The 19,606-nt window shown below is 45.9% G+C and overlaps 1 protein-coding gene across 4 annotated transcripts in view; it reads left to right on the forward strand.

Moving 5' to 3' along the window:
- The window catches only part of PIK3AP1 (phosphoinositide-3-kinase adaptor protein 1), a 112,068-nt gene that overhangs the window by 88,027 nt on the left and 4,435 nt on the right, over nucleotides 1–19,606 (forward strand). For all 4 annotated transcript variants that reach the window (XM_070560423.1, XM_070560427.1, XM_070560429.1 and 1 more), the window contains 3 exons: nucleotides 6,593–6,748; nucleotides 12,504–12,574; nucleotides 13,872–13,990. In XM_070560423.1, coding sequence (XP_070416524.1) covers nucleotides 6,593–6,748; nucleotides 12,504–12,574; nucleotides 13,872–13,990 — 346 coding nt within the window. The remainder of the gene's footprint in view (nucleotides 1–6,592; nucleotides 6,749–12,503; nucleotides 12,575–13,871; nucleotides 13,991–19,606) is intronic.

A 19,606-nucleotide genomic window follows, 5' to 3' on the forward strand; every position in this document is an offset into this window, starting at 1 on the left:
CCTGTTTACAGATCTGGGTCCCCCTCTAGACTGTGAGATCCTTTCTGGCAATAGCTTTGTCTTATTAATTCTGTATATTTAGTACCTGGCCCATAAGACATATCAGCAGATGAATGAATGAATGGCTTGAATGCTGCATCCCTCAGTCCTCCCACTGAAAGAGGATGGTAATGCTTTCTCCCCAGGCACCTAATTCTCCCTTAGGCATATAGGAAGACATGTTTTTTGAGCAGAGAAAGGGGGAAATCCCACTCACATAGCATCTGTTCCTGATTCAAGCAGGGAATTTTGTCCACACCACACACTACTTTGGAAGCCCAGAACTCAGGTGTAGCAGGGCTCCTGCCATGTGTAGTCGGGATCCAAAAGCAGGGCCGTGAATTCCAGTTCTGAGCACTGAGGATCAGGCCCCTCTGCTCCCCTTGACCCACCTCCCCCACGTGCCAACCCCCACCCCCCGCCCTGAGCAAGGAGTGGGTATTTGCCCACACTGCATGTTCCTATTGAGAGCCTCTGGCATGACGGGTCTCTGATTTATGCTGGCCTGCCTTATACCACGAGAAGCTGGCCAGAAAAGGCTTTCGGAGCACTCAGATCTTGAGTGGAGCCCCATTACGTAAAGAACTGAGTTGTGCAGAACTTCTGTAGTCTGTCTCCAGCTACCACCAACAGCTCAACTTCTCATGAACCTGGTCAGGCTGGTAACACCCTGGTCTTCAGACAGGACATCTTCCTGCCACAGACCCCTTGCTCATGCCTTTTCCTTCTCACCTGGGTGAACACTACCAGGCTGCAAGACCAGCCCTTGCAGCTGCTTCTCAGCAAAGCTTTCCTAGACCACTCCAGGCCCCTGTGTTCCTTCTTCAGTTGAGCATCTGTAGAGCTACTATCCCTTCCATCCATCTGGCACTTCTCTTTTGCTTCTGATTGCTTTTACTTTGTTCCTTCATTCAAACCATCAGCAATTCCCAGAGGTTCTGCCTCCAAACTACACGTTAAGTCTGATCATTTCTGACCATCTCCCATGCCACAGCTGCAGCCCAGCCACCGTCATCTCCTCCTGGATTAATGCAGGAGCCTCTTCCATTGTCTCCCTATGTCCACGCATACTCCGTGTACTCATCTATAGTTAATCCTCCAAGCTGGCGCCAACCACCTTTTAAAGATAAACAATCAGATCATGCCACTCCCTAGCTCAAAACCCTTCAGGGACTCTTGTCCCACCCAGACTAAAGTCACACTCCTCACTGTGGCCTATAAGGCCCTGCATGATCTGCCCCAGAGCTCATCCCCCAGTGCCCCCCACAACCTCGTGCTCCAATCACAATGGACTCCTTTTTGTTGCTCTGACAAGCCAAGAGCATTCTCCCCAGTGCCTTTGCACTTGCTGTCCCCCTCCACTTCTTTTCCCACGTCTTTCCTGACTAGTCTTTCATCCTTCAGAGTTTGGCTGTAAGTTCTCTTCCTCAGCGAGGGCTTCTGTGCTGTTCTTTCCAGAATAGCCCTCTACCCCTCACTTCCTGTGCCACTGCATACCCTCTTTTCACATATCACAGACTGGAATTATCTTATGTTTCGGTTCTCATGGTTATTTTTCAACACCCCCACCCCCCCACACACTGCAAGCTCTGTGAGGGCAAGAATTTGTCTGTTTTCTGCTCTGCTGAATACCCAGCATGTAGCACAGTACATCGATGGAGCTCAAGAAATCTTTGTTGGAATGGTTGATTTCAGTAAAATAGTGACACCATTCATTCATTCCGTAAATACTTACTGAGCACCAGGCACCCTGCCAAATACAGGGACCTCTAAGACTCAATTCTCACCATTTGGTAGCTTATGAGTTAGTCTTTTATTTGCGTAGGTTTGGTTTTCCTGGCTAGAGCCTGTCCCACAATGCCTAGCACAGTGTTTTGCGTATAGTCAAAGCCTAGTGAACGGTAGTGATTTTGGCTGTTTGGAAGAAGAGTAGTTAAGAGGTTATAACTATGGCAGAATGTCAGAGAGTCATCATAAGATATCTGCTTAGGTGACTAGATTTCAGATGTCTGCTGCCACTAGCTGGGCTCACACCCGTCTGCCCTCCTAGTTGAGAGGAGGAGAAAGGAGAGAAGGCAGAAAATCTAGTTCCAGATCTGTAGTCATCCTAGGGTTGCACTCTAGGTGGTAAAAGGGCTAAGCTGGTGCTTTTTAAAACTAGAGCACACAAACCCAAAGATAGAAGCCTTGATTAAATGAAACATTTCAAACTTTCAAATATAGGCAGCCTCAAGAAAGCTGCGATTTGATGGTGCATGTGAGATTTGAAGGCCAGGCAGTTGTCGTGTTGGAGTCCCGTGTGCTCAGCAGCCTGGGCTCCAGAACCGAGCCTACTGGTGTCATCACACCTGTACCACCTACCCAGGCTCCACCTGGGGCCACTAGAGATATTGAAGCAAGATGGACCCACATGTCGAGGAGTAGAGGGGTATAGGCATGGGCCCTGGGCCAGCAGGGTTGGGGTCAAGTCCCTGCTCATTGCTCACTCCTAATTAGCTGGCAACCACAGGCAGGATACTTCACCTCCCTGAGCCCTGGTCCTTGTCTGCAAATGGCACAAATAAAAGTGCCCGTTAGGTTGCCACGAGGACTGAATGAGTTAGGGTATAGCTGGGCCTGTCACAGTGCTGGGTATGTGGAAGCAGTCTGAAAGCTGCCCCCACGCCAGCTGGGATCCTCTCAGGCAGGGCCTCCCTGGGTGCATGCACTGAGCTGGGACTCGCTGTTCAGGGTCTGGCCCTAGAATCTTGGGGTGGTTTTTTCTTTTCTTTTTTTTTTTTTGAAAGATTGGCCCTGAGCTAACATCTGTGCTCATCTTCCTCTATTTTATGTGTGAGATGCCTGCCACAGCATGGCTTGATAAGCAGTGCTAGGTCCGTGCCGGGGATCTGAGCCAGTGAACCCTGGGCCTCTGAAGCTGAGCGCATGAACTTAACCGCTACACCACCAGGCTGGTCCCTGGAATCTTGAGTTTTGAAACATTATTTGAAGTTCGCCCAAGGCTAATCAGGCTCCAATAAGTGATACTCACCAGTGGCTGTAGTCTAAATTAGATCAGTCAATGTGGCAGTTTTTCCAGAGGAGCGTGGTTTAATGCCTTCCCTCTCCTGCCTCCTCAGCCTACAAGAAACACACCCTCTGACTAGGAATTTCTTTTGTGGGGGAGAGGTGAAATAGTTTTACTTTTTATATCTGGGGCTTTAGTTAATGTCATAACTATTAAAAGATTAAACTACATATAATTTGACACTGAACAAGAATGACAGGGACCACAAGCAGTCTACATGGGGAGAATATTCTAGCCATCAGCTCCAAGGGTCTCCCTATGTTTTTGTTTTTTATTGTGGCAGAATATATGTAACATAAAATTTACAATGTGTAAGTAAATGCACAATTCAATGACGTTAAGTACCTTCATAATACTGTGCATCCATTACTACTATCCATTTCTAGAACTTTTTCTTCCCCAACAAGGATTTTGAGAGCAAGTATGATATGGGAGGTGATCCCAGGGAACACCATAGCTGGTGAGGAAGTGAGAGATGGAGCAAAATGTGGCCAGCAAAGTGCAGTTACCACTGTAGAGACTGGAGCTTCAGCGTCCTGGAGAGTCTGGGAGTCGATGGAGAGCACTCTGGAAGAGTTGTGCCTCCTGAGAAGCAAGACAACTGGGGTGTTTCTATGCCCACTCCCCTGCCTTTGGTTGGGGCCTGCTGGAGGAGGGGGCTTGGAACCTGGCTGCCAGAGAAAGCCTCAGGCAGTTGGAAGTTGGACCCTGTACTGCATGGTGAGGCCCAAGGGCATCAGAGCATCTGCCAAAGAGAAGGCGTCATTTATGGTTGAGTACTTGTGATATATTACTTAACTCTGTAAAACTCAGTTATAATTGCCTGTTTCACTCTGAGGTGCCTCGGCACTGCTGCATGCATGCTTGTTGGATAGAGGGTAGGAACCAGGGGTAGGGGGTTGGCGGCAGTGGGTTAGTATTGGGACAGGGTTTAGGGCCTCTTATTCTGCTCCGACAGTTGCAGCTCCTTAAAAAGAAATCTGTTCTCCACAATGAGATTCTCTTTTCACTAGAGGAAAGAATTCTGCTTCACAAAAGAAAAAAATCATTGACACAGGATAACATTGACCTATAAGAAAATTAGCGTTGACGAATGGCATTTCTGCTTAAAGGACCTTTTCCAGGAATGCAGCCCACTCTCAACCCAAGGACTGACTCCATTCGTTTGGAACTCTCATTTACCTTAGAAAAGAAAAACAATGGTTATTTTTCTTTACTTTGGGTTAGAACACCAAGGATAATGAAAACCTGTGATTTTGTTCCTAATAACTTGCCCGTCTTTCTGCAGCCCTAGGGAGTTGTTCTGCTCCGACTGGGATGGTACAGTGTTGATGGTGTAGGAAATTGGGGGGCTGACGTGACTCCTCACTTGCTGAACACCCCTGCCCCATGAGAAGACTATCAATATTTGTGTCCTGGGTGTGTCTGTGGCCAGTCTGGGGCAGGATGCCTGGGTTCTGATCCCTAATTTGTCACTGAATGACTTTATGATTCAGAACAATTCCTTTAACCACTCTGTGCCTCAGTTTCCTCCTCTGTGGTTACCCCTGACTTATCTACTTAATGGAGAAGTAGTGAAGTTTAAAGGAGGCAGAATAACTCATGGGAACGCACTTTGGGAAAGTACGTTGTGATATGATGATAATTGGGATTCCTGGCATTGTCCATTTATTCAAAGAATGTCGGGATTTTGTAGCCATTTAGACTGGCTCTGCTTGATTTTTTAAACTTTGGACTCCCAATTTTTTCCCTGTGTATTTTACTTTCCTTCCTGCTAGAACTGGTTGAGAGCAGAAAATTGCCTCATTGAAGTGAATGAAGCAGATGGGAAGCTTCCTTTAAAAGGTGGTTGTTAAAAAGCTAGATCAAAACTGAGGGGAAAAAATAGTATGACACGTGTTTGGGTTCTGAGACACCATGGGCTCACACCCGTGTGTGGTACACTCAGCTCGTCTCTGCCCAAGTAGGTCCAGGCTGGGGTGGGTGCTTCCAGTGCTCACCTGTGACCAGGAGGGCCTGAGGACATGAAGAGGATCTGTGTGACCCGGAGCCCTGGGAAGCTGGTTTAGTACGAGGACTATGCACTGCACTTGGAACCAGCATCTCTAGAATGAGGAAAGCTTGTGTTGACTCAAACCAACAATCCACCCTTTTAATATTCCCTCTGCAGTGTTTACATACACTTGGTCTGCCCTGTCCTCGCACCTGCTCTTTCATACTGTTCTAGTTATCCACTGGCCCTTCTGGGCAGATTTCTGGCTTTGGCAAGCGGAGCCACCTCTGCCCCTGGACGCCCTGAACTTCCTGCCCCACCCATCCAGGCCCGTAGAGGAGGAGAGGCGGAGAAGGAAGTGGTACTGCCAAGATAAGAACACACGTCCTCATAGGGACACCAAGCTTACACCTCTCCCCAGAGGCCCTGCCCAGGCCTTGGACTGTCCAGGGCAGCAAGAGGGGCCCTGTGACAGGAGCTCACCTGGCCTCCACACTTCCCTGGGGAGGAAGTTGGTGCGGTGCACACAGATGTTTTATTCTGCTTGTCAGCAGGAGTTTTTTTCTGCTCACAGAACCCAGAGGTGGAAATCTAGGGAGGAATAAAGACCAACCACTGGGCAGGGCTAAGCCAGTAAAGAGATCAGTTTAATGCTTTGCAAGGCAAAGGAATAAACTATCTTTCTGAACCGTGGGGTCTAAGACCACTGATCAGCCTTGCAAGTCTCAAAATCTTTCCCAGGCCTGATAGATCTCTTTTCATTAACTCTCAGGGTCGTTGCTGTCAGTTTCAGACCACCCACGCATCATCCATCATTTATTAAGGGATTGAGAGGCAGTATGAGTGTGGTTAAGAGCCTGGAATTTGGAGCCTGGGTTCAAATCCCAGGTGTCCCACTTACCAGCTGTGTGATCAGGGTGGGTTGCTTCACTTCTCTGTATCTCACTTTCTGTTGGGAATCGTGATAACAGTATTTATTTCATGAGAGTTGGGAGGATTCAAGGAGCTAGAAATATGGAAGCTCTTAGAACTCTGCCTGGTGCACAGGGTAACCTGTTATTAGGAGCAGTGACATTCATAACCCCCTCCTCTAAAAGGGAAGTAATTCAGAGAGGTTGACTGACTGACTCAAGTTCCACAGCTGGGGAAGTTCCAGAGGTGGGGCCCTAGACCTTTCCCCAATTGCACGTTTTTTTCCACTGCCTGATGTGGAAGCATTTCTTTGCCCTTTCTCACGTTGCTCCATCCCAGTCTGCTGTCACCCAGTGATTGCCACACAGGGTTCTGTGGACTTTCAGTGCTGAATTGGGCAGGGCTGCCACCCCCTTCCTGCTCCCGTTCTTCTCTTCTTTTCCCTTTCCTCTCGCCTCCCCTCCCTTCCAGGTGCCCTCTAGGTTCAGGTGAGGGAGGTGAGTGGAGAGGGAGCAGCCAAGCAGTTTGGTTAAGTGGCAGTCTGGTGCCTTGAAGCTCATCCCATTTTCCTCTAATTCCAGACTTGGAGATCACGGTCCCAATTCGGCACTCACAGCACCTGCCTGGGAAAGTGGAGTTTGGAGTCTATGAGAGCGGCCCCAGGAAAAGTGTCTTCCCTCCAAGGACAGAGCTCAGACGAGGAGACTGGAAAACAGACAGTACCTCCAGCACAGCAAGTGAGCAGGCTGACCCGGGGGTGCCTTCACAGCCGGACTCCAGCTGGTGCCTTTGAGCTGTGGGAACATTCTCTATTGGGAGCCCAGCAGATCTCAATTGGTGCCTGATTTGGGTTTGGGGAGTGTAATAACTTGGGGACATTTAGGCTGTGAGGTTTGCCTTTTGTCGGGGGGGCCAAAGATCCTTTATGCAAGTATCCCCTGAAGCCAGATTGCATGAAAATTATTACTCTATCCCTTTTATAAATAGAAAAACCTAATAATAATACTGGTTAACATCTATTGAGCACTTACTCTGTGCTAAGCCTCTTCCACAGAGTCTCTGATTTAATTCTCTCAGGAGCTCCACAGGATGGGTGCCAGCACCCTTATTGACGGAGGGGGAGACGCGTGCCTTGCCCCAGGTTAAGTAGCTAATAAGTGGTCGAGCTGGGATTTGAACTCAGGCAGTCTGGATCCAGGGCCAAGACTCTTAACCACTTTCCTTTTTGCTTCCTCGACTGTGGTAAGGGGAAGGAAAGGGCACAAAGTCAGAAACGTTGGAAAACAATGGACTCAAATTTGAGAATTCCAACTTTGTAGGCAAGTTGAGCATCTAATTAGGAACTGTCTTCCTTTTGGCTTGAAAGCTTGAATAGGAGTCTGATTGCAACAGACAATCAGGCTGCTGTGCAGGCAGGAGCTGGGGCTTTGTTTCCGCATCAGGGCCGTGTTAGCTGACTTCAGACAAGCCGCTTCACAAGCCAAGGAGATCGAGTTTCCCTTCTTTTATACATTTTAGTGTTGTCAAAACAGCTAGGAGAGCAATAAAAGAACAAGAGACAAGCTGAATTTCAGGACTCACGTCTCCTTAAATGTCAAGCAAAGAACCCCTAAATGGATTTTGGGGCGGGAAGGTCATCTAACCCCGGGGTTCTTAATCTTTTCTGTATCACAGACTCCTTTGAGAATCTGATACATGCTCTCTGGATGCACTTCCCAGAAAAATGCACGTGCGTATGTGTGTACACACACACCTACACACAATTTTGCCCATCTGTAGACTTAGGTCAAGAACCTCTGAACCAGTCACCCTCCTTAATTTATAGACAGGGTGTTTATAATCCAGAGAAGGAAAGAGTTTTGCCCAAGGTCACACAGCCAGTGAAGCAAAGGTGGGAAGAGAACCCATCTCTGCTCTATTTCAGGTTAACATTCCTGCCACGAGTACCTGTTGAAACAGAAAAACGTATCATACAACCACATGGGAAGTCTAGACTGGACAGAGAAGAAAACCTCTCCTTAGATAATAGAGGAAATAATGTGTATCCAAAACCCTCAGGAGGCAATTTAGAGAATTCTGACAAGTTCAGAAATGGGAGAGATTTTCCCGGGGATCTCGAGTGGCAGAAGAAGCAAGGGGCAGGTGGCCCATCTCTCAGATGTGTCCTGGATGGGAGGAGAAGTGGTATAGACCCCTCAGAGTGAGGCAGTGCATGCTGGGACGGGGGGAAATTTAACAAGACAGATGTTAAGTACTCATTTCAGGTTCAGATTAATTTGAAAGACTTTATGTGTGTGTTGTACTTTGAGTTAGCTTGGGGTCAGAACAGACGGGAAAGTATAAACGTAAATTCTTACCTTGTGCAAAGGTTTATTGCCCAGGGTGCCTAGCTCATCTGGCTAGCAAATGTTGTGAAATGATAGACAATGGATTTGACTCTACTGTGTGGCTGTAGGCTGCATCCAGTCCCCGTCGTACAGCTTCAGTTATCTATTGCTAGCTAACACACCACCCCAAAACATAGTGGCTTGAAACATAACCATTTGTTTATGCCTGATTCTAATCTTGGGCAGGACTTATTGGGGATGGTGCCTCTCTGCTCCATGTGGGTCAGTTGGGGTCACTCATGTGAGTGATTTCAGCTGTGAGCTCGGCATTGGCAGGAAGATCCAAGATGGTCTCTTTCCTTCTGGACCTCTCTGACATATGGCCCCTAATTCAATAGCCTGAACTTTTTTTTTTTGGTTTGAATTCCATTTATTTTCATATGACTTACATGTAAGCCTTTTGTTGAACTGGACTTAAAATCCAGGTACAAATGTTCTTCAGTCTTTTAGCAAATTACAAAGCCAAGTCCTTAAAGACAGAGGCTCTCCATTGCCTTTCACCATTCACTAAGACAGGCCTGTGGCTGGGATTGGTGGCCTTCATCAGCACATCCCTTCCTTTGACTTTTCTTATGAGTCAGGATCTCCTAGACTGCCTTCACTAGATCTGGAAAGGGAACATTCCAGAAGAACATGCCCCAGTGTGCAAGTGCTTACTAAGCTTTGGCTTGCCTCACACTTGCTAATGGCATATTGGTCAAAGCAAGTCACATGGCTAAGCCTAGAAGGAAGGAGAGGGGGGATATACAAGGGCATGGATACTGGGAGGTGAGGGTCCTTGGGGTCACTAATGGATAACCTACCATCTTGAAATTGCTGATATGATGATAGCTGCTACCATTAATCAAATGCTTACTCTTGTGGGCCCTGTGCCAAACATGTTACCATATGATCTAACTCATTCTATACAACAATGCTGTGAATTTCTAGATGAGGAAATGGACACTTAAAGAGGTTAGGCATCTTGCCTTGGGTCACTTGGCAAGTAAGCAGGGAGTCTTGGTTCACATCCAGATCTTTATGTGCACTCAACCATGGGGACATATTGCCTTGCAAATAGAAATAGTTCCCAGGACAAGGAGGGAGAGTGATGATGGCTTAGCTCTGATCCACTAACTGCCCCTTGACCCCCAGAGTCACACCCTAAAAACAGCACTATTTTGATTATGGTACAGCTGTCATCTCTTGGGAACCACAGAAAAACAGTTGCAGTTTAAATCTGGTTATAACTAAAATTTTAAGCCCTAGAATATTAGTGTTATATTTAAGAGAATAAGAATTTCATTACAGGAAGACTTGATCTTCTCCTGGGTTGTCTGGTCCAAATTTCATAACGGTCATATATTTGGTTATTTTTTCCCTCATTCATTCTTCTGCCAAATATTGAGGACAGCTCTGTGCATTCTGAGCTAGGTTGTGTACTGGAGACATAAAGATGAAAAGAAAACGGAGCCTGTCTTCAGGGGGTTTGTAATGGAGGAGAGAAAGTACAGAACTAGCATGAGTTAGATGTTTGTCTGATTCTTCTTCCCTGGTGACAAAAGCCTGGCAAGGGGTAGGCACTGCCCTCCTCCCCCCTGACAAGAGTGGAGATGATGAGGCTGGGACCAGAGCCTCCTACCAACCATGTAGTCCAGAGGGGATGTGGACAAGCAAGTCACCAGCCGGAAGAGGGGAGAGGGGCAGAGCAGATGAACCAGGGAGCCAAGGTTCAAAGCCGAACACTGGGGGTTAAAGATTTAAGAGCACCAAGGAAAGGGACCATGGGAGTTGGTGGGTGTGAATTTCCAGGGTCCTGGAGCCAGTGCCTGGACAGCTTTTTGCTCCCTCCTAGTGGATAATCTTCGGAACAAGGCTGGTTCATTGTGAGGGAGTGGGATGAAGAGTGGTGAATGACATGCAGAGGCTTGGCCCCACAGGGATGGGAGCCCATGGGCAGAGGGGGTTACTTCCATTGGGGGTATTTGGAAAGGTTTTGATAGCATTTGTCCTGAGCATTGGAGACTGAGAAGATTTTAGCCTTGTGGATAGGAATGGGCTGGGGGGAACGGGGAGAAAAGGCCATTCTGACCAAGCAAACAGTGTTTTGAATAGAACTGAATAGACAGGGACAGGGTCACATGCTCCTTAAGAAACAAACTGAATCCCCTGGTTTATAGATGCATTTTGACACATTATTTTTAGCTTTCTTGTGTGTGTGTGAGGAAGATTGACCCAGAGCTAACATCCATTGCCAATCCTCCTCTTTTTGCTTGAGGAAGATTGTTGCTGAGCCAACATGTGTGCCAGTCTTCCTCTGTTTTAGTTGGGATGCCGCCACAGCGTGGCTTGATGAGCGGTGCTAGATCCATGTCCGGGATCCGAACCCATGAACCCCTGGCTGCCAAAGCAGAGTGTGCTAACTCAACCACTATTCCACCAGGCCGGCCCTGACACATTATTTTTATTTTATTTTATTTTATTTTATTTATTTTTTTTTTTTGAGGAAGATTAGCCCTGAGCTAACATCTGCTGCCAATCCTCCTCTTTTTGCTGAGGAAGACTGGCCATGAGCTAACAACATCCATGCCCATCTTCCTCTACTTTATATGTGGGACGCCTACCACAGCATGGCTTGCCAAGCAGTGCCATGTCTGTACCTGGGATCCGAACTGGTGGACCCTGGGCTGCTGAAGCGGAACGTACACACTTCACTGCTGCACCACTGGCTGGCCCTGACACATTATTTTTAAATTTAAAGATCTACCCCCAAGAAATAATCCAAAATTATAATCTTAACCTGCTCTGTTTAAGCTAACATCTAAATTAATTAGGTCAAAGTTGATACCATAATGAAGTCAAGACTAATGTATCTATAAACTAATCTGATGAGGAGCTGTTTTAAGTGGAAATTCAGCAAACTTAAGCTCTGGTGATATTGTTAGTGGCAATATTGATAAATTAAAGTCAAAATTTCCTTGTTTCTGTTGATTGATATTCTTCCTTCTTCACTGCTAGATCATCACGTTCTTGAACTTATTCTAATGCTGTGCTGTCCAGTATGGTAGCCACTAGCCGCATGTGGCTATTTAAATTTAAGTTAATTAAAACTAAAGAAAATTTAAAATTTAGGGGCTGGCCCCATGGCGTGGTGGTTGGGTTTTTGCGTTCTGCTTGGGTGGCTTGGGGTTCTCAGATTTGGATCCCCACTGCGAACCTGCACGCTGCTCACTGGGCCCATGCTAGGGTGGTGTCCCACATGCAAAGTGGAAGATGATTGCCATCAATGTTAGCTCCGTGATGGTCTCCTGGGCAAAAAGAGGAGATTGACAATGGATGTTGGCTCAGGGGCAATCTTCCTCACACGCACAAAGTAAATAAATGAAATGAAATAAAATATAAAATAAAATTTAGTTCCTCAGTTGCACTAGCCATGTTTCACACTAGCTACCATATTGGATAGCAGACAGTAGAACATTTCCAGACAGTTCTGTTGGATAGTGCTGTTCTAACTATATAGGTGATAAATTCCCAATTCAAAAGTCTTGATCACCTAAACTCACACAGTCACAGTTCCTACCATGAGCATAAATCATACTTTTGAATTTGTGCTTTGTATTTTGTGCCAGGCTGTCTGGCCCTTTATTAGAAGGTGTATATACATGTGCAATACGTGCACATGTTTTCTGTAATTTCTACATAAGGAAAAAACTTGAGCAATAAACTGTGTTTGCAGATTTTAGAAATACCACTGGACAAAGTGAGAAACAGCTTCTCTGCTTCCTTGTCTGTCAAATCAGAGCACCAGCGTCAAATAGGACTCTCAGAGGGATTAAGTGAGATCATGTTTTTAAGGCATGTAATGTGTGGTGAGCCCTCGGTAAATGGTAGCGGTAAAGCAAAAACTGGTAATAAAAAGGTGAACCATTTCCTTTTATGCTGACAACATAAAAAACATAGAAAACTAAACTCTAATAAAATAGTTGAAGATGGCAACATTTGAAGACTCCCATACTCACAGCTTCCGTATCATTTCCATCAGTAAAAATAAGGAAGTGCCAGAGTTGTGCGTTTTATGTTAGCCTGAGAGAACTCACAGTCCGGCTGATTTTGTTTGTACCTTTAGGCAGCGCGAGTAACCGATCCAGCACCCGGAGCCTCCTCAGCGTGAGCAGCGGGATGGAGGGGGACAATGAGGTGAGAGCCGGGGACCCCACCCCCATCTGTCTTGTCCTACAGGTTGTTTCATTGCAAGAAATAGAAATCCAGGTGAAAGAAGCCAGACACAAAAGGTCCCATATTGTAGGATTCCATTTATAGGAATTGTCCAGAATAGGTAGATCCATAGAGACAGAAGGCAGATTGGTGGTTGCCAGGGGCTGGCAGGAGGAGGACATGGGGAGAAACTGCTTAATGGATACAGTGTTTCCTTTCAGGCTGATGAAAATGTTTTGGGACGACCTAGAGATGGTGGTGGTACAATATTGTGAATATGCTAAATGCCATTGAATTGTTCACTTTAAAATGATTAATTTTATGTTATGCCAATTTCAATAAAAAGAGAGGAAGGGAGAAACAGAAATTCACTCAGACTGGGCCAGAGGGGCATCTGTGAGAAGCAGCTGGATGCCTGTCAGGGAATCCAAGGGCAGTGATCACATCTCGGGGCCTGCATCAGGAGAGGCGAGGCAGGCTGGAGCTGAGCCGAGGCCATGGCTCTGTGTCCTGGGGCTGCACGCTTTTCCGTGCAGATCTGCTTTCTTCTCTCACTGCACACTGGCCTTTCTGCTTCTCCACATGTAGAGTGGCAAACAGTCTCATGAGAGCCACAATGCCTCCTAGCAGAGAGTAAGCTGCTGCCTTAGGCTAGGCCCAAGTTGGGTCACTGTGTCCATCCTGATCCAGTGGCCAGCAGCTGGGACGAATGGGAGGGGTCACAAGGGTCACTGCTAACCCAGGAGACTCCCTGAGAAAGGGTCCTAGGTGTGGGCTGCCTCTCCAGTGCACAGCTCCTATTAACTTCTGGCTGAGGACCACTCACAGCTCTGTTGTCCCAAAAAGGGACTTTTGTTTAAAAACAAAATTTCTCCAGCTCAGTGTGGTTATATATAAAGAGCAGTGCCTCTCAAACATTAACATGCATAAGAATTACCCAGGATCTTATTAAAATGCAGGGTCTGATCTAGCAGGTCTGAGGAGGAGCCTGAGATCCTGCGTTTCTCACCAGCTCGCAGGTGATGCTGATGTTGATGGCCCGCAGACCAGGCTTTGAGTAGCAAGGACCGTTAATGATAATTTGGACCTGATTGTGGGCCTCATTCCAATGACTCTTGGAGTGAATGGGAGGCTGCCCTGGCGTTGCGGGTTGATTATCGGTTTGTGAAGAGCCTTCAGCCAAGGCTGAGGAGGGCTGAGGGGTGTTCTGGATAACGGTCCAGCTGTGTTGGTTGCTTAATGTAATTTTCACCTTTCTTTCTCACCTCTTTTACTGTAGGATAATGAAGTCCCTGAGGTTACCAGAAGTCGTAGTCCAGCCTCCCTGCAAGTGGATGGAACACCCACCGTGCCCCTTGAGAGGCCCCCCAGGGTGCCTCCGAGAGCTGCTTCACAGAGGTAACGTTGAAGCTGATGGGACATTTTTTCCTCACTCTCTGAATTCCAGGGGGAGAGTAGGGTTTGGGGACATCTAAGATGATCTATGAATGAGTGCAGAGCCAACTGAAATGCCTACGTTTGACACATTTTTAGTGTGGACTCTTCATTAATTTAACTGATGCTTTCTTTAGGTACAAATACTTTAAATAGCAAATACAGTATTTCCTCAATGAAATACATTGGTAAACATCAACTTTTAAAATAATTTTTATCTATTTGGTTAGACTTTGGCTCCCTAATCACTAATTCCCTTGGCTGTATTGTGGGGACAGTGCTTTTTGGGGACCAGGAGATAAGAAGGAATTGAGAATGAAAATAAATGTGAGAGGCAGCATGGTGTGGTGGTGGGGAGCATGGCTCTGGTGCTGCACTGCCTGGGGACAAGTCTCCAGCAGCCACTTGTGAACTTGGGTGTATTGTTTAACTCTCATGTGCCTCAATTTCCTTATCTGTAAAACGGGAGTAATAATGGAACTTCCTCCCGGAGGTATAAGGATTGAGTTTCTGGCCCATAGTAAGAGCCCAAGAGTATGAATGATTTTTCACACAGGAAAAGGATGAACATATGGAGATTTGGAGATGGGTGTTAGAGAAAAGGGTTTGATGGATTTACTGGGCTCTGACGTACATCTTTGTTTATAAAGGTACTTGGGTCTGTGGTGGGAACCTTTGTAAGATCTCCTGGAGTAACAGAAAACATGGCTTGTGCACCTGCCGATGCAGAAAGGAGCCCTAGGAAATAAAAGCCTAGGCTTGTCCTAGGAGTTTAATTCTTTGATGTCTAAAATATAATGTGGGGGAAGATGATCAAAAGGAGAAAGCTTTTCTTTTTTTCCAAACTAGAATTTTTTTGCAATTTGAAACTTTTAACTCGAATCTCATCAGTGGAATTTGTTGAGAAAGTGCAACAAGGAGGCTTTTCTTCTGGTTTTCTGGAAAGAGAAGCTGACTCTGCACTCAGGATCTTTCCATTTCTCCCTTTGCTATTTACCACTTTTCCCTGTGCTCCCAGCGACATTCTTGTACTGACGCCTGTGACACAAACCTCCCACAGTTCCAAGCTGCATCACATTCATCAGGCTTGTTTCCCTGGTATAGACTAGAGGTCACATATTAGACTATTAGTCCTAGAAGGAATGTTAGTGATAATCTAGTCCAGTCCCCTGAATTTGCATAATGTTCTGTTGCTTGAAAATTATTATATAGTTGGTGACTGGGGAGGGGTGTGTATGGAGAGTGATTATGGTAATAAATGCTAATATTTATTGAGCACTTACTGTATGCTTGGTATTATGATAAACACACTAAATGCATTATCTCATTTAATTCCACAACTCTAAGAGGTCAATATTTAGTATCATCCCATTTTGCAGATGTAGAAACTGGGGCTTGAGATTGTGTTGAGACTTGCTCTGTGTGGCAGATCTAGGTTTGCCTGACTCCAGGATCCAGTCTCTTAGTCATTTTGTTACACCTGTCCGAGAAAGGTGAGATGTCATAGGGGGAGATCCTAGGTCTAAGACCTTTTATTCCTGCAGGTTGAAGAGTTTGGAGATGGTTGTTTTATTGTACCAAGACAAAAAAGAGTTGTCAAGCTTGAAACTATAGCTACAAAGACTCTGTGGGACTTTGTTAATGGAAGAGAAAAAGAGAACCACCAAGGAAACGGGTTCCAGAAATTAAAGGATAGAAACTAGGATGCATTGAACTGTGTAAAGAGAGATAGCAGATGAATAATTTAGGGAGTCTGGAAGCATGTTGTGATAAAAATGGAGCGAGAAAAGGAGGAAAACACTTTTTACTAAAGAAATGGTGTTTGCAAAGAAATCTGTAATTGATAGAACTTGAGGTTTGAGTCCATTTTTGGTATAAAGAAAGATTTGCAAACATGCAATTGCTTTGTAATTGTGTGCGCAATTTTCATAATAAAATGAGGAAATGTTTGAGGGAAGAATAAAACAGGCCTGTCTCCTGACTGGCTTTGGTGCTGACCCGCTGACAGACACGAGGGGAGGCTGACCTTGGTGGTCTCCTCTCCACTTCAGATCTAGGAATTGGCAACTCTTCCCCACCCATGTCCTCCTGAACACCTGTTTTTCTCAAACAGCACCAGTGGGTGCGGCCTCCATCCGGCTCATCACTCTCTCCCAGTCCTGGTCCATTCCTCTGCTCACTGTGCATGCTGTCCTCAGAGCTTGAATTGCCAGCAAAGACTCCAAATCTCTATCTCCATCTCCACCTCAGCCTTATATTTCCTACTGTTTCCTGGGGACCTTCACCCAGATGTCCCACGGATATCTCAAACACGGCCTGTCAAAATTGAACTCGTCATCCTTCCTGCCATTCTCTGCCCTAAACTGCTTTCTTCTCTTGAGTTGCCAGCCTGAGATAATGGCACTGTCCTCTTGCTTCCCCAGGCCCCAAAGCCAGGAGTCATCCTCCATTCCTGCCTCCCTCGCAGCTCCCACATCTAGTGTCTCCAGGCTCTGTCCATTCTGTGACCCTTTCAGCTCTCAGACCCACCCCTTCGTCTCCATCTGCCAGTGCCTCAGTTCCTCCATGTAGGCTGACACTTACCTCCCTCCCTCCAATCGGTCCCTCCTCTACACTGCAACTAGAGTGTACTTTCTAGAACAGAAATAGCTGCTGATGTCACTTCCTGGTATAAAAGCCTTCAGATTTAATTTTAGTGTGCTCTGGCCCTGCCTAGCCCCAAGTCTCACCCTTCTCCTGTATTCACTGATGCTCCACCCCTGAAGACTTCCCCGTGAGCTGTGCCATTTTGTACTGTGTCTTTGCCCGATCTGTTCCTTTTGCCTAAAATGCTGTCTTTCTGCTCCCTTCCAATCTCTGTTTAGAAAATTTCTACACATCTTTTAGGACTCAGTCCAAACACCACCTCCTCTGTGAAGCCTTCCCTGGTGTTCCTATGCAGAGTCAATTTTCTCGTGGTTCTCCAAACAGCTCTATTAAAATTTATTCCACATTGTGGCCCTGGAGACCTATCTGTCTCCTCAAGTGGGTGGTGCACCTCGAGAGAATAGAAACTGTTTTCAATTAAAAATTTTTTTCCTACTCTCCCCAGTGCTTAGCTCAGTACCTGGAACATACTAGGAACTTAATAAATAATCATCATGTAAATGAATGAATGGTTGGGTGGATGGATTGGTACTGCTTGGGTTGGACTTCTTATCTCCTAAACAGCCATCAAGTCATCTGCCACAGTGCAGGTGGTTGTCGGTTAGTGGAAACTTTGCCGTCCCACCTGTTGTTAGTTCCTAATATATTTCAACATCAGGGAAGGCAGATGTTGACAAGAAAAGGAACAGATATATTATATCTTTACATGGCATTTCTCTTGTAGGGTATTAGTCCCTACAGAGTGGGCTGCTGACAGTGTCACACTTTTTGTAGGTAAGGTCCTGCCAGTTGAGGATAAAAACGCCAAAATCTTGCTGAGCCATTGTCCCTTTGCTTTTGAATATATTGCACCATTTACTAGTGATTTGCCAATCACTAACAATCTATATACTCCCCTTTAAAGCGTAGCCTAGGTACCACCAAATGAGAACACACTTCTGGAGGCTTCCTGCACCATCAAGAGGCAATCCTTTAGGTGATGACTTAGAAAGAGATCTGTGGAGTCCCTAGGAGGGGCTGGAGCGGTCAGGGAGTGAGGGGACTTGGGACTGAGGCTATTTACTAACTAATAGAGAAGCTTAAAAATATTTTTAACAATATTATGACTGTACAAAAACATACCAGCTAAATAACAGTCTTGCTTTAAAAGAACGTTAACCGACATCAGGATTGCTGGGTTCTTGAACCAAACTCATCAGTAAGACTTCACCCTCAGCAGGGAGGAGAAAGCAGCCAGTGCTCAGGTATCTCTGGGTAGTCACATCTCCAGCTCCAGCTTGCCAGTGTCCTAGAGATGCTGTCTCCCCACACACCACCCCTTGATTCAGATTTAATACCCTTTACCTCCATGATTCTGATATGTCTATAAACACAAATTTGTTTCCCTGAGATGGGACTTCCAATCCTTAACTGGGGTTGTTCATCAGAATGAAATATGGAGATCGTTTGCTTGTAGACCCACCCCAACTGCAGAGTGGGATAGCAGAGAGGGCAAGGAGGGAACCATGACTGTCTTTGTGGTGGAAGATAAAATGTAAGGTTCATGGAGCATACACAGGAAAAAGATCTAAGCATAGATCTTTAGTCTTCATTAATAAAATCATTACCTTTACTTCTTGACAGCCTACTCTAAGCCAGAAACTGTGCTACCCACTTTCCAGCTGTCATCTCCAAGTCTCACACAATACTCCATTGGAGGTATCATTATCTCTGTTTGGCAGATGAGAAACAGGTTCAGAGAAGTTGAACCTGTCCTTCAGATGTGGGCGTAAACATCTCTGCATATGTTCCCATAGGTTCTAAACTTCCCCTATCAAAACATTCAGTGCGTTTTACTGATTTTCCCTATTGCCTGTCCCATCCATTAAATTCTCAGCACCTTGAAGGCAGGATCCATGCCCATTTTACCTGCGGTTATATCCCACACCCAGGAGTAGATGCACAGTAGATGAATGGTTGTTGAGAGAATGAAAGGAAGGAAGGAAGAAAAGGAGCGAGGAGGAAAGGCTGCCTAAGCTTGCTCAAGCAATAAGTAGTTAAGTAGTATCACCTGACTGCCCTTCAGCTTTCTCCTATAAGCCCACAGTTCCTAGGGGAGGCTGGGGAGATGGAAGGAGACTGTCCCTTTGTTTTCTCTGAGTAAAGAGATAACTACACAAAACCATGTACTCTTAGGGGCCGTAGCAGAACCTTCTGAGGATATTTTCTACTTCCGCCTCTCTCTTTTGTTCCTGAGACAAACCCTCTTTTCCCAACTCTTTTGTCGCTTCCTTACCCTACACAAAACTTGCATTCAAGGGACATTTAGTAAATATTTACTCATTGATTCATTCAGTCCTCAAGTACACAACTCCAGGGTAGCACAATTCAATTATAGCACCTGACAAAGGTCTCTTTCTTGACTTATTGACTTGCTTCCAAGAGCGTTAAATATTGGTTTTACAGCAAACACGTGGAAATACCATCTACAGTCATTGAAACTGTCTGTAAATAGACTCACCCAAGTCTATCTGGAGTGACACTTAGGACGTTCAAAAACCACCTAGAATAACGTGGAGGGGAGCCTCTGGAGTTTTAGAATATAGGTTTTATTATTATTTAGGTATGGCGCAAGGTCAACAGATCGGGAGACAACTGCCGTTGAAAAGATAGTTTGCTATTTATAGATCCCAAGAAGAGGGGACTCATTATGTCATGGGAGCCACACAGGGAAGCACCAGGTTTAGTCAGGAGAAAGGGTGGGGGGAATCATGGCCAAGAGTCTTTATTACAAATGAGACACGGTAAGCAGATTTAGGATTGTCTAGTTTGCATAATTTCAGTGAGCTCTGGGGCAAAGGGCTGTCTATAGTTGTCTGGCACCTGGCCCTGGGATGATTAGGGCAGGTAGAGCATGGCCTCGAATATGAGAGCCCTGATAAAGGAGGTGGTTGG

The sequence above is a fragment of the Equus przewalskii genome, chromosome 1, assembly GCF_037783145.1.
Source record: "Equus przewalskii isolate Varuska chromosome 1, EquPr2, whole genome shotgun sequence".
NCBI lineage: Eukaryota > Metazoa > Chordata > Mammalia > Perissodactyla > Equidae > Equus > Equus przewalskii.